The sequence below is a fragment of the Rhinatrema bivittatum genome, chromosome 2 (genome assembly GCF_901001135.1).
Source record: "Rhinatrema bivittatum chromosome 2, aRhiBiv1.1, whole genome shotgun sequence".
Lineage (NCBI taxonomy): Eukaryota > Metazoa > Chordata > Amphibia > Gymnophiona > Rhinatrematidae > Rhinatrema > Rhinatrema bivittatum.
The window spans coordinates 572,605,096-572,620,395 of NC_042616.1; the positions used below are offsets into that span (position 1 = coordinate 572,605,096).

The 15,300-nt window shown below is 45.4% G+C and overlaps 2 protein-coding genes across 7 annotated transcripts in view; one reads left to right on the forward strand and one right to left on the reverse strand.

The window, feature by feature from the left end:
* IMPA2 (inositol monophosphatase 2) overlaps nucleotides 1-7,902 on the reverse strand; it is a 73,112-nt gene extending 65,210 nt beyond the window's left edge. Inside the window, exon 1 of one of the 2 annotated variants that reach the window (XM_029590972.1) lies at nucleotides 7,513-7,655. In XM_029590972.1, the coding sequence (XP_029446832.1) occupies nucleotides 7,513-7,527 (15 nt within the window). In that variant the 5' untranslated portion in view covers nucleotides 7,528-7,655. Of the gene's footprint in view, nucleotides 1-7,512; nucleotides 7,656-7,770 lie in introns of those variants that run through there. The other variant, XM_029590971.1, reaches the window with a different exon arrangement.
* LOC115085217 overlaps nucleotides 7,775-15,300 on the forward strand; it is a 68,320-nt gene continuing 60,794 nt past the window's right edge. For 3 of the 5 annotated variants that reach the window (XM_029590978.1, XM_029590974.1, XM_029590975.1), the window contains exon 1: nucleotides 8,306-8,480. In XM_029590978.1, the coding sequence (XP_029446838.1) occupies nucleotides 8,448-8,480 (33 nt within the window). In that variant the 5' untranslated portion in view covers nucleotides 8,306-8,447. Of the gene's footprint in view, nucleotides 7,902-8,305; nucleotides 8,481-8,934; nucleotides 9,134-15,300 lie in introns of those variants that run through there. The other 2 variants (XM_029590977.1, XM_029590976.1) reach the window with 2 other exon arrangements.

Below are 15,300 nucleotides of genomic sequence, written 5' to 3' on the forward strand. Positions count from 1 at the left end.
CCCACCCCCGCCTGCAGGAAGAGGACTGGTACTCTGGCATGACTTGCTGGCGAAGTTCCCACCCCTCACCAGCAAGAGCAGGCCCTGCAGCATCACATGCTGGCGGGGCTCACACACTGTCAGAAAGATGAGGCCCTACAGCGTGGTGGACTCTAAGCTGACCTGCCAGCTGGCTTCCAGCACCCAGCCGGCAGGAAGACGACAACAGAATCCCAGCAGGAAGGGTGGGTTGGGAAGGGGTGAGGGGTGCCTGAGAGGAGAAAGAAGAGCCTAACAGAGGAAAGGGAGTGGGGGGGGGGTGAGACTGAGAAGAAAGGGAGAGGGAAGAAGAACACATGAGAGGGTGGGAAGGAGAGTGGGGTTAATGAGATGCAAGAGAAGAGGGTGAGTGGAAGCGAGAAGATTGAGTGGGAGGGTGACTGCCTGACAGAGGGAAGGGAATGGGGTGAATTAGGGGATCAACAACAAAGGTGAAAGAGAGGGAAGGGGAGGATGTGGAAGAGAGAATGAGAAGGCAGAAGGATTCACAAGTGTTGGAAAGCTATGAGCACAAATGCTCGTAGTTTGGGCAATAAAATCCCAGATCTGCAAGCCCTAATTGTGGAGGCAGACTTGGACATTGTTGCTGTCATGGAGACGTGGTTCACGGAATCTTACTATTGGGATATGGCAATACCGGGCTATAACTTGTTAAGGAAGGACAGACAGGATAGGAAAGAGGGAGGAGTGGCTCTTTATATCAAGAGATAATATCCAAGCATCTGAGCTGCAAGGAAGAAGGGGCAATGAAGCAGCTTTATGGGCCAACCTAAAAAAAAGATGGGACATCCATTTTTATTGGAGTGGTTTACAGGCCTCCAAACAAAAAAGAAGAGCTCGACAGAGATCTGGTTGAAGAAATCCAAAAGATGGGAAAGAAGGGAGAAGAGATCGATGGAGACTTTAATTTGCTAGATTTAGACTGGAGAATCCCATCTGCAGAATCTAACAATAGTAGAGAAATAGTGGATGCTCTGCAAGAAGCTTTGTTCAAACAAATGGTAATGGAACCCATGAGAGAGGGAGCTATACTCGATTTAGTGCTCACAAATTGAGATAATGTCTCTGATGCCTAGGTGGGCGCCCACCTCTGCACCAGTGATCAAACGGTATGGTTTAATATCGCAAAAGGATACGAAAAAGCACACGGACCCAAGTTTTGAAGTTCAAAAACACAGCCTTTGATGAAATGGGGAAGTACCTGGAGGAAGAACTAGTACGCTAGGTGAACAAGAGAGATGTGGAACAAAAGTGGACCAAACTAAAAGGAGCAATTACCATGGCAACTAATCTATACGTTAGAAAAGTAAAGAAAAGCAAAAGAAAAATGAAACCTATCTGGTTCTCAAAGGAGGTGGCTGACAAAATAAAAGCTAAAAGAACAGTGTTCAAGAAATATAAAAGGATCCCAAAGGGAGGAGCACAAAGAAAAATATCTGGTAGAACTGAGGGAGACAAATAAAGTAATCAAGACGAGAAAAAGTCATGGAAGAAAGGATTGACAAAGAGGTAAAGAGAGGTGACAAAACATTTCAGATACATCAGTGAAAGGAGAAAAGTTCAAAGTGGTATAGTGAAATTGAAAGGCAAAAAGGATCAATGTGTGGAGAGACACAAAGAAATGGCAGAAATATTAAACGAATACTTCAGTTCTGTGTTCACTAAAGAGGACCCTGGAGAAGGACCATCGCTAGTTAACAAGAAACCGGAAGGGAATGGAGTAGTTGTAACTCCATTTACAGTAGAGAATGTATGGGAAGAGCTGGGGAAACAAAGTGGACAAAGCCATGGGGCCTGATGAGGTTCATCCCAGGATACTGAGGGAGCTCAGAGATGTTCTAGCGGGTCCGCTGTGTGACCTGTTCAATAGATCCCTAGAAACGGGAGTGGTGCCGAGTGATTGGAGAAGAACGGTGGTGGTCCCGCTTCACAAGGGTGGAAACAGAGAAGAGGCTGGTACTACCACCACCACCTCGGTGGTGGGAAAAGTAATGGAGTCGCTGTTGAAAGAAAGAATAGTGAACTATCTACAGTCGGAAGAATTGCTGGACCAGAGGCAGCATGGCTTCACCAGGGGAAGATCCTGTCAGACAAATCTGATTGACTTTTTTTGACTGGGTAACCAAGGAATTGGATCAAGGAAGGGCGCTCGATGTCATCTACTTGGACTTCAGCAAAGCTTTTGATACGGTTCCGCACAGGAGACTGGTGAATAAAATGAGAAGCTTAGGGAGTGAGTGCCGAGGTGGTGGCCTGGATTGCAAACTGGTTGACGGACAGAAGACAATGTGTGATGGTAAATGGAACTTACTCTGAAGAGAGAGCAGTGTTGAGCTGAGTGCCACAAGGATCAGTGTTGGGACCGGTCCGGTTCAATATCTTTGTGAGCGACATTGCGGACGGGATAGAAGGTAAGGTTTGTCTTTTTGCAGATGACACTAAAATCTGCAACAGAGCGTACACGCCGGAAGGAGTGGAGAGAATGAGACAGGATTTAAGGAAACTGGAAGAGTGGTCGAAGATATGGCAGCTGAGATTCAATGCCAAGAAGTGCAGAGTCATGCATAAGAACATAAGAACATAAGAAAATGCCATACTGGGTCAGACCAAGGGGCCATCAAGCCCAGCATCCTGTTTCCAACAGTGGCCAATCTAGGTCATAAGAACCTGGCAAGTACCCAAAAACTAAGTCTATTCCATGTAACCATTGCTAATGGCAGTGGCTATTCTCTAAGTGAACTTAATAACAGGTAATGGACTTCTCCTCCAAGAACTTATCCAATCCTTTTTTAAACACAGCTATACTAACTGCACTGACCACATCCCCTAGTAACAAATTCCAGAGTTTAATTGTGCGTTGAGTAAAAAAGAACTTTCTCCGATTAGTTCTAAATGTGCCCCATGCTAACTTCATGGAGTGCCCCCTAGTCTTTCTACTATCCGAAAGAGTAAATAACCGATTCACATCTACCCGTTCTAGACCTCTCATGATTTTAAACACCTCTATCATATCCCCTCTCAGTCGTCTCTTCTCCAAGCTGAAAAGTCCTAACCTCTTTAGTCTTTCCTCGTAGGGAAGCTGTTCCATTCCCCTTATCATTTTGGTAGCCCTTCTCTGTACCTTCTCCATCGCAATTATATCTTTTTTGAGATGCGGCGACCAGAACTGTACACAGTATTCAAGGTGCGGTCTCACCATGGAGCGATACAGAGGCATTATGACATTTTCCGTTTTATTCACCATTCCCTTTCTAATAATTCCCAACATTCTGTTTGCTTTTTTGACTGCCGCAGCACACTGAACCGACGATTTCAATGTGTTATCCACTATGACACCTAGATCTCTTTCTTGGGTTGTAGCACCTAATATGGAACCCAACATTGTGTAATTATAGCATGGGTTATTTTTCCCTATATGCATCACCTTGCACTTATCCACATTAAATTTCATCTGCCATTTGGATGCCCAATTTTCCAGTCTCACAAGGACTTCCTGCAATTTATCACAATCTGCTTGTGATTTAACTACTCTGAACAATTTTGTGTCATCTGCAAATTTGATTATCTCACTCGTCGTATTTCTTTCCAGATCATTTATAAATATATTGAAAAGTAAGGGTCCCAATACAGATCCCTGAGGCACTCCACTGTCCACTCCCTTCCACTGAGAAAATTGTCCATTTAATCCTACTCTCTGTTTCCTGTCTTTTAGCCAGTTTGCAATCCACGAAAGGACATCGCCACCTATCCCATGACTTTTTACTTTTCCTGGGGTGTGGAAATCCGAAAGAACTTTATTCGATGGGGGGAGAAGGGCTGATGTGCACGGAGCAGGAGAGGGACCTTGGGGTGATAGTGTCTAATGATCTGAAGTCGGTGAAACAATGTGACAAGGCGATAGCTAAAGCCAGAAGAATGCTGGGCTGCATAGAGAGAGGAATATAGAGTAAGAAAAGGGAAGTGATTATCCCCTTGTACAGGTCCTTGGTGAGGCCTCACCTGGAGTACTGTGTTCAGTTCTGGAGACCGTATCTCCAAAGGGACAGAGACAGGATGGAGGCAGTCCAGAGAAGGGCAACCAAAAAGATGGATGGCCTTCATCAAATGACTTATGAGATTAAAAAATCTAAATATGTACACCCTGGAGGAAAGGAGGAGCAGGGGTGATATGATACAGACTTTGAGATAATTGAAAGGTTTTAATGATCCAAAGACAACGACAAACCTTTTCCACTGCAAAAAAATCAGCAGAACCAGGGGTCACGATTTAAAACTCCAGGGAGGAAGACTCAGAACCAATGTCAGGAAGAATTTCTTCACGGAGAGGGTGGTGGATGCCTGGAACGCCCTTCCAGTGGAAGTGTTGAAGACCAAAACGGTGAAGGATTTCAAAGGGGCATGGGATAAATACTGTGGATCCATAAAGTCTAGAGGTTGTGGATGAAGAGAAGAGGCATGGGGTTTGCGGGAACGACGGCTACTACCTAGAGATTAATATCCTTATTCAATAAACATACGGTTAATGCGACTTCAACACTGCTCTATGCTTCAACGGCAAGAGGAAGTGTGGAAAAAAAAGATTTGCATCCACAAAAAAGCTGGGGAGTAGCTTGCTTGTTACAGCGGTTACTACCCAGAATCAAGCCTGATATTTCACTTGGAATACATATGCAGCGCAGCTCATGCTTCAATGGCAGTGGGAATGAAGAAAAGAGGATTTATATTCAAAGAACCAACAAGGACTGAATTGCACAGGCTGTGTAAACAAGCGTGGGAGTAGCTTGCTTATTATGGCAGTTACTACCCCCAAACCAATTAGCTAGATACTTCACTTAGATGCAGCTCCAGTGCTGCTATTTACATCAATGGCGGAGGTGGAAGGGAAACAGAACCAAACAGTTACTTAAAAGGGACAAGAGAAGCAGATAAGTGTGAAAAAATAAGCGTGAAAGCTTACTGGGCAGACTGGATGGACCGTTTGGTCTTCTTCTGCCGTCATTTCTATGTTTCTTTCCACTTCCCTTCCACAAATCCAATCTCAGGGTAACTGGAAATCAAAAGTTTGTGTGTATGGAGAGAGAACATTTTTTTATCCTTAGTTTTAATTATAGTTTGTTTTGGAATATTTAATTGATTTTTGGGAAACACTGTGTTCTATTCTTCATCTATTTTGAAAGATTCTTAGATTCTTAGATTATTAGTACGGTGTACTCGCTGTTATGATTGATTTATATTTCTTGACTGTTTTATGAGGAATAGTGATATTTCTGTTTTTGCATTATTGCACTGCATATGAGTCTGGCTTTTAGAGGTTTCCAGTTTAGTTTTGTCTGCATCTATTTATACTTTAAAGCCTTTTTATTCATAAACCTCTCCTCCTATACAGAGACTTCCGCATGGTTTTACAAGCCATCATACTCCCAAAGCTGGATTACTGTAACTCTCTCCTCCTAGGCCTTCCAGCATGCACCATCAAACCACTTCAGATGGTCCTAAACGCCTCTGCAAGAATTCTATCAAATGCCAAAAAGAGAGATCATATCACCCCAATTCTCCACCATCTCCACTGGCTTCCAATTAAATACAGGATCCAGTTCAAGTCTTTAATGATGATACATAAGGCCTTACACAACATCGCACCTCTCAACCTAACATTCCAAATTCAATTACACACATCTGTGAAACCAACCAGAAGCGCCTATCAGAACAGACTAATCACACAACCTGCGAAATCCGTTCTGAGGAAACGTGCATTATCCACAGCGGGCCCTTCACTTTGGAACTCGCTCCCTCCAGACCTTCGTTTGGAACCATGCCACTCTACATTTAAAGGGAAACTTAAGACTTGGCTTTTCAAACAAGCTTTCCCCTAGAGCCAAGAACACGAAGAAAAGTCTTTTCAAGCCCACAACGAGTTATTCAGATCTATTTTTTTTCTTCCTTTGTTAATCAGAAATTTACACATGCTGACTTCAATGTAAAAACTTGTTACTTAGTTTTTGTTCAATGTAAAACTTCTTTTATTCTGTTCTATGTAAACCGCTATTTGTAGCGATAGTTACTGTTCTTTGTGAACCGGGGTGATATGTATATTATACAGGAACCTCCGGTATATAAATTATTTTAAATAAATAAATAAATAAATAAATAAATATTTGGTGAAAGTCTGCCTGCGTTCTGCATTTGTGACAAAGGTGAGGTAGTGTACTAACTAGGAAAACATCTTGTACCTCAAGGGTTGAAGGTCTTGCTGATTTTATTAGGTTTGATTGAAGGGGCTCCACGGGTGTAAAAATGATTGTGTATACTGAAATGCCTGCAGCAAGTGCTGGGGGTTTTGTCGTCATGTCCAGGAGCTCCAAGAGGGACACCCCCTGCCCCACCACTCAGCCCTCCTTGCAGTCAATAATTTGTAATGTGACCTTCCCACCTCTTATTCCCCTTAACACACATTCTGGATGCCTTTTTTCTCATTTCCTATCTTTTAAACAGTTGCCTATCTACAACAGGATACTGTCCCCTATCCCATGACTTTAATTCCTAAGTCATTGCTCATAAGGGACTTTGTCAAATGCGTTCTGGAAATCCAGATATGCTATATCAACTGATTTACCTTTATCCACGTTTATGCATGTACTCCAAATCAAAAAGTATGCATGTAACCAGTTTCCCTGCCCCAATTCTACCAAACACCCACTGCGGGTGCTGGGAAAAGCACGTGTGAAAGCATGTTTTGGAATATTCTTAGTCCTGCACAACTCCCCAATTTACAAAAGTTGATTTATGCAGTAAATCCTTTTGAAAGTCACCCCTATAATTAGCCATCTGTCAAAGAACTTGCAGTCCAACAGGTCAATTCGTTCTTCCGCAGGTTAGTTTGGGAACACAGTATAAATATTCCCCCTCCCAACCAATTTTTTTTAATCCCTCTAAGTAGCCAGAATGTATAGACTGCTGAAAACAGCTGCTTACTGAACACCACCACAGACATCGAAGCAGCCAACAGGCCAACAACGCATTCATACTCCTGCCACTTCAGCGATGAAACAATAACAGTCGAATTCAGGTCCCGTTAACCACGACCCGGACACAACCTATTTGCACAGAATTATCTCGGGAGCGCTAGGAGGTGGTGGGCAAGAATTCACGTAACCGTCCTGAATCATCGCTCTCTCTGCGTATTAAAATACTTCATACAGACTTTTTTTTTTTTTTTTTAATTCCCGCACTGGCAGGTCAGAAGAGCAAAGAAGCCGAACGTCCCACCAGCTGAGGACGACGGGTTTATAGTTTAATTTTTGAAGAGGAAGCGCCAGCGGTTTAAGTGGACAGAATCTAGAATTTTTGCCTGCTTTGCCGCAGGCGACACGAGCGCATTTTCACCGCTCAGGGCGGCTCCGCCAGAAGCATGGCCGGAGGGACGGCTGGGCCGGGAGCTGTGCAGCCCACGCAGGGATCACAAGCAGTTCTTACCAGCATTATCTGCATAGCGCTAGACGACAATCCATGCAAAACTGCCTCTGCCGCCCGCTGTATACTGGAACTTGTCTGTGCCCTAAGAAAACAGCACTATATAATGCGGGGGTGAGGGGAAAAAAAAAGCAGCTAAATACGTGCATCTGATGAAGTGGATGGACTCTGTCCACGAAAGCTCGTGCTTCCATAAACTAGTTGGTCTATAAAGGTGCTTCTCGACGCCTGTCTTTTTTTTAAATACAAGCAGTGACTGACCTGGCCAGCCCGGAGCACCAGCTGCACGGCGGCGTCCATGCACTGCTGCCAAGGGTCCTCCATCGCTCCCCTCTGGGCTAGAGGGAGTTACCCCTCACAACGCTGCACCACGTCGCTGCCTCTTAACATAGGTAACCTCACCAACACACACACACACAGCCAGCACCGGAGATGAGATGAGGGGGGGGGGGCGGGAAAGAGGCTCGGCAGGACTGGGAGCAAGCCAAGGGGGAGGGAACAAGAAGAAGAAATGGCACGGAGGCGAGAGGGGCCTGGAAGTCCCTGCACCGGATGCTAGGTTAGGCGTGTCCGGGCCATTGCTGGGAGACGTTAGCGATTGTTTGGTAGCGCGTCAGCAGCTACCGCTGCACTTCCCGCGCGAAACCTGCGCTAGCGGGCGGGCGGGCACGCGCCGCACGTCAACCTGACGCCGCGCTAGCGGGCGGGCGGGCACGCGCCGCACGTCAACCTGACGCCGTGCTGCGGAAGTGCGCGTGCCCAACCCGTCCCGCTCCGCCCTTCTCACAACAGCCGGTGCTTTGGCTGGGAAGGGGGGGGCGGGGCTGGTGATGGTGATTACAAGACTGGAAGCGAGTAGTGGCCGTTCTTTGATTATTCTCCCTATATCCAGGGCATAGGTTACGCCGATCCTTTTTCCCCCTCCTGCCTCAGGCGTGATGGACCTGCCCTCCGTGCACGACTGCTTGAGGGTGAGTGAATGAGTCTGGAACACACCATTGCTCTTGAGGGCACGGGAGTGGGAAGAGACATTGCTTCGCCTTCGGGCCTGTGGTGCTGAGGAGAGAGTGCGGGCCGGCGGGTAGCAGCACACCTGTCCTGGAAGCTCCAAGTGACTTCTGGTAGTGGGTGCTGGAGATGTGGGAGACGTTCCTGGGCTTGAGGTTTCTGTCACAGAGTTAAAAAAATAAATAAATCTGGTATCCTGAAACGACCCCCCCCCCTCCCCCTCCCTCTCCCTTCCCTTCCCAGACTGGCCAACAAAAATTGTTCCAGCGCTCCCTCTGTCTCTTACACCAGAGACTATTTTATGTGTTTGTACACTGCTGTATTCCGTGCTCCCTGTACTACCCAGATCAATCCAGGCTCCTGCGTTTTGTCTCCCTTCCAGCAGATGGAGATAGAGAAAGTTTCACTGCCACATAACTGGTGGTGCCACCTACAGTCCCTCAGTATTTCTCTGTCTTCAGCAGATGGTGGAAGTGCAAAACCTGCAGTCTGAGACTACCTTAAAAAAAAATAAAAGAACTTGGATTTTTGTAGATTGCCTCCCAGGGGGTTGCCAAGTCCTGGTGGGCCACCCCCCCTGGTTTTTGAGGCAGACAAGGAGGGTGTAAGGAATGAGGTAAGCGAGAATAAGGTAAAAGTAAAATAATATGTTTAGTGATATACAATCTTAACAATTCTAAGCATTAAGATATACAGTTCTAAGCATTAAAAATATTGCTAAGCATATACATCTCTATCCGTGCACTGTATTTCTGCCAATACTCACAACACCCTTTTAATCATCAGCCTGGCAAGGAGAGAGCATATCACAGGCGAAAGAGGTCCTGTCACTTTGTACGTCTATTTATTTATTTTATTTATTTATTTATTTAACTTCTTTTACTATACCGACACTCAAGACCAGGTCTTATCGTGCCGGTTTACATTAAAACATGGGGAAACCATTTAACGTATAAGTAGAAATGAGAAGTTACATTAAAACAGGGAGAGTAAAAACATGGATGTCGGAAGATAGGACAGAATTAAACTATAACAGAAATGGGAGATCAAGAAACCTGCGTCTACAAAGGAAAAACATCACTTTGCATTTCTGCAAAGGAAGAGCAGGTTTCTCTCTCGTTTTTCAGCCATAGCTGTTTGTCTTTTATAGCCTAATGTAAACAAGTGTGTGTGCCAAATTAATCTGTGTTTATGTGGGACAGGATTACTCACTATCCTAGAATCAGATCTATGCCAACAGTCCCAGTCTAAACTATGCATTCCAGACTCAAGGATGGATGGTCAGGTCTCTGGGCCGAATGTCAGTGCTGCAGCTGATTCTGCAGTTTCCCTTACAGAGGGGGTTGGAGGACCCTTTTTATGCTTAGTCCTTGATTGCCGCCAGGGTTGTACAGATGGGGGTCCCAATTCCCTCGCCCTCCGGAGGATGGACAGAGCCTGTGGCCAGTCTTCGTTTGAGCTGAAAAGTAGTTTTTTCTTGCTTGTCTGGGGATTGTCAGCCTTGTTAAAGTTTTAACAAAATATATTTATATAAAGAGAAACAAAGAGACTATAAAGGCTGACAGTGAATTCTTCTCTTCTGAGAGATTTGAGCGGCTCTCTGTTTCTCCCGATCCTCCAGCGACTCTGTGAGTGCAGCTGTTTGTAGTCACGTGACTGGTACTTCGGTGCGATGCTGCGTGGCTTGAGCTGCGTGATCTGTGGGGACGCATGCGTGTGTGTCTCTGCTGCGAAGGCTGATACTCCTGGTGTCCGGGGGAGAGGGCTCGTAGCAGCAGGCGGGCAGTGCGAGCATGGTAGACTCTCTTATGCGCTGCAGGTGGTGGAGGAACCCCTTCCTGGTAAGCGCGGGAACAGCGGTCATTTTGTCCTCATTTATGGTTGCTTCACGCGCCGCAGATGGGAAGGAGGATTTCCCTCCTCCTCTTTCCCCAGCTGATGGGACCTCTGGGGGAGGCCAGTGGGCTAAGGAGGTCCAGGCTGAAGATGAGGAGGACCACCTGGGGGAAGCTTCGGATGACTCCTCCCATTTTTCTACTGATTTTGTCCTGCTGTTACACAGGGCATACATGGCCAAAAAAAGCCGCGGGGTGGGGTAGAGCTGATCAAGGGCCATCGGGGCATCCACAGCTAGTGAAGAAGGCTACGCCTCCTCGGGCTGCGGGGACCATGAGGGTCTGGCGAGTCCCAGGGACGCCCACACTGTCATGCACTGAACAGGATATCTTGGAGGTTTCTGTGGATGAGAAGGCACAGGACCCGCCGGATGCAGATCCAGCAATGGTGGACCAGGATCCTGGAGGAGATGCTGAGTGAAACAGAGGGTGATGATCTGAAGGTGGTTCGGTTATTCCATAAAGAGGAGTTGAGTCCCTTGATACCCCATGTTCTGGAAGAATTTGGGGATAAAGGTTCCACAAGAGGAGTCAGATCATGAAGATGTAGACCCGGTCATGGATGGCCTACGGGATCCAGCGAAAGCCTTTCCTTTCCATAAGTCGGTCAAGAAGTTGGTATTCAGGGAATGGGATACTGCTGAGACTGGGTTGAAGGTTGGCAGGGTGATGGACAAATTATATCCCTTGCCTGAAGAAACCCTGGTGCTTCTGAAGGTGCCGAAGGTGGATGCCTCAGTTTTGGCTGTTACTAAGAAAACGACCATTCCTGTGGCTGGTGTGGCAGCGCTAAAGGATCTCTGGGACAGGAAGCTGGAAGTCCACCTCCAGAAGATTTTTTAGATCTCTGCCCTAGGAATAGGTGCTGAGGTGTGCAGTAGTTTTATGCTAAGGGCAGGTCTCCGCTGGATGCAGCAGTTGCAGGTGGACAAGATCATGTCTGAAGAGGAGGCTAAGCAGGTGGAGCATTTGGAGACTGTGGTGGCCTATGGAGCCAGTGCATTATTTGACCTCATTAGGACTTCTAGGGCAATGATGTCAGTGGTTTCGGCCAGGAGACCCCTCTGGTTGAGGAACTGGTCGGCAGATGTTTCATCCAAGTCTCAGCTGGGGACATTACCTTTTAAAGAGAAGCTGCTCTTTGGCTAAGACTTGGAGGAGAAGATCAAATTTCTTGGGGAGAATAAAGGCTATAAATTGCCTGAAGGGAAAGGGTCCTTCCCTACCCGCTCTCGTTTCAGAGGGAATAAGCGCTTTCGGGCTAACAGGACTTCAGGTGGTGTCCAGAGGCAGTCCTCGGGAAGGCAGTCGTCCTAGAACCAGTCCTTTTGCGGGCAAAGTCCAAGTAGAGAAGGTGCTACCCAGGCCGGTGGTGGAGCCAAATCTGCCCAATGAAATGAGGTCAGTCCTCTCCTCTGTTCTGGTCATAGAGAGTCGGTTGACTCTTTTTTTTACAAGGAATGGGCCAAGATCATGTCGGACCAGTGGGTTCTAAGCATAATAAGGCACAGTTATGCTTTAGAATTTGCTTGTCCGCTAAGAGATTTGTTCATGGTCTGCCCCTGCTCTTACAAGGGGAAAAAGGCTTGTGATGCAGCAAACCAACAGTTGGCTTCGGATGCTGAGAGCTATTGTTCCCATATCCCTGCGGAAACAAAGAAAGGGCCACAATTCCATTTATTTCGTCATTCCCAAAAAGGAGGGAACGTTCCAAACAATTTTGGACCTGAACAAGTTGAACGTGGCTCTCAAAACTCCTCGGTTTCAGATGGAAACCATACGTTTGGTAATTGCGGCAGTGCACAAAGGGGAGTTCCTAGCTTCCCTGGATTTGACTGAAGTGTATTTACACATAGGAATCAGGCCCGACCATCAAAGATATCTGCGGTTTATGGTCCTAGGACAACATTTTCAGTTATGCGCCCATCTGTTCAGTCTGGCGACGGCTCTCAGGACCTTCACCAAGGTAATGGTTGTGGTGGCGGCGGCTCTCAGGAGGACGGCATCTTGGTTCACCCATATCTGGACGACTGGGTGATTCAGGCGAAGTTGGAACTCATTTGCTGGCAGGCAGTGGACTTAGTGCTTCAGCACCTGAGATCTCTGGGGTAGATAGTCAATCTGTCCAAGAGTCATCTTTCCCCTTCCCAGGACTTAGATTTTCTGGGGGTGCGTTTCAGTACCAAGGTGGGGAAGGTTTTTCCTCACCAAGGAGTGCATATCCAAGTTGCAGACGCAAGCCAGTGGATTATTGGAGAAGCAGGTGCCCAGGGTCTGGGATTACTTGCAGGTTCTGGGTTCTATGGCTTCCACCATGGAGTTGGTTCCATGGGCGTTTGCTCATATGCGTCCTCTACAGTCATAGTTGCTTTCCTGCTAGGATCCATAGAAACATAGAAGTAAGATGGGAGAGTTAGAGTGTATAGCAGCAAATGATGAGTGACATAATTGGCATCACAGAGACTTGGTGGAAGGAGGATAACCAATGGGACAGTGCTATATCAGAGTACATATTATATTGCAATGATAGGGAGGATCAACTTGGTGGGGGTGTGGCACTTTATGTCCAGGAGGGTATAGAGTCCAACAGGATAAAGATCATACAAGAGACTAAATGCTCAGTAGAATCTATATGGGTAGAAATCCCATGTGTGTTGGGTAAGAGTATAGTGATAGGAGTATACTACCGTCCACCTGGACAAATTGGTCAGACAGACGATGAAATGCTAAGAAATCAGGGAAGCAAACCAATTTGGCAGTGCAATAATAATGGGAGATTTCAATTACCCTAATACTGACTGGGTAAATGTAGCATCACGACTTGCTAGAGACATAAAGTTCCTGGATGTAATAAATGACTGCTTCATGGAGCAATTGGTTCAGAAACCAACAAGAGAGGGAGCTATTTTAGATTTAATTCTTAGTGGAACGCAGGATTTGATGTGGGAGGTAACAGTGGTGGGGCCACTTGGCAACAATGATCATAACATGATCAAATTTAAACTAATAACTGAAGGGGGACAATAAGTAAATCTGCAGCTCTAACACTAAACTTTCAAAAGGGAAACTTTGATAAAATGAGGAAAATAGAAAAAACCCGAAAGGTGCAGCTGTAAATGTTAAGTGTTCAACAGGCTTGGACATTGTTTAAAAATACAATCCTAGAGGCGCAGTACATATATATTCCACACATAAAGAAAGGTGGAAAGAAGGCAAAATGATTACCATCATGGTTAAAAGGTGAGGTGAAAGAGGCTATTTTAGCCAAAAAAAATCCTTCAAAAACTGGAAGAAGGATCTATCTGAAGAAAATAGAATAAAACATAAGCATTGTCAAGTTAAGTGTAAAACATTGATAAGACAGGCGAAGAGAGAATTTGAAATGAAGTTGGCCATAGAGGCAAAAACTCATAATAAAAACTTTTTTAAATATATCCGAAGCAAGAAACCTGTGAGGGAGTCAGTTGGACCATTAGATGACCAAGGGGTTAAAGGGGCTCTTAGGGAAGATAAGGCCATTGCAGAAAGACTAAATTAATTCTTTGCTTCCATGTTTACTAATGAGGATGTTGGGCAGATACCAGTTCCAGAGATGGTTTTCAGGGGTGATGAGTCAGATGAATTGAACAAAATCACTGTGAACCTGGAAGATGTAGTAGGCCAGATTGACAAACTAAAGAGTAGCAAATCACCTGGACCGGATGGTATGCATCCTAGGGTACTGAAGGAACGAAAAAATGAAATTTCTGAACTATTAGTCACACTTTGTAACCTTTCATTAAAATCATCCATTGTACCTGAAGACTGGAGGGTGGCCAGTGTAACCCCAATATTTAAAAAAGGCTCCAGGGGCGATCCGGGTAACAATAGACCAGTGAGCCTGACTTCAGTGCCAGGAAAAATAGTGGAAACTATTCTCAAGATCAAAATCGTAGAGCATATAGAAAGACATGGTTTAATGGAACACAGTCAACATGGATTTACCCAAGGGAAGTCTTGCCTAACAAATCTTCATTTTTTTGAAGGGGTTAATAAACATATGGATAAAGGTGAACTGGTAGATGTAGTGTATTTGGATTTTCAGAAGGCGTTTGACAAAGTCCCTCATGAGAGGCTTCTATGAAAACTAAGAAGTCATGGGATAGGAGGCGAAGTCCTTTCATGGATTACAAACTGGTTAAAAGACAGGAAACAGAGAGTAGGATTAAATGGTCAATTTTCTCAGTGGAAAAGGGTAAACAGTGGAGTGCTCTAGGGATCTGTACTTGGACCGGTGCTTTTCAATATATATATAAATGATTTGGAAAGGAATACGACAAGTGAGGTTATTAAATTTGCGGATGATTCAAAATTATTCAGAGTAGTTAAATCACAAGCGGACTGTGATACATTACAGGAGGACCTTGCAAGACTGGATGATTGGGCATCCAAATGGCAGATGAAATTTAATGTGGACAAGTGCAAGGTGTTGCATATAGGGAAAAATAACCCTTGCTGTAGTTACACGATGTTAGGTTCCATATTAGGAGCTACCACCCAAGAAAAAGATCTAGGCATCATAGTGGATAATACTTTAAAATCGTCGGCTCAGTGTGCTGCAGCAGTCAAAAGAGCAAACAGAATGTTAGGAATTATTAGGAAGGGAAGGGTTAATAAAATGGAAAATGTCATAATGCCTCTGTTTCACTCCATGGTGAGACCACATCTTGAATACTGTGTACAATTCTGGTCGCTGCATCTCAAAAAAGATATAGTTGCGATGGAGAAGGTACAGAAAAGGGCAACCAAAATGATAAAGGGGATGGAACAGCTCCCCTATGAGGAAAGGTTGAAGAGGTTAGGGCTATTCAGCTTGGAGAAGAGACGGCTGAGGGGGGATATGATAGAT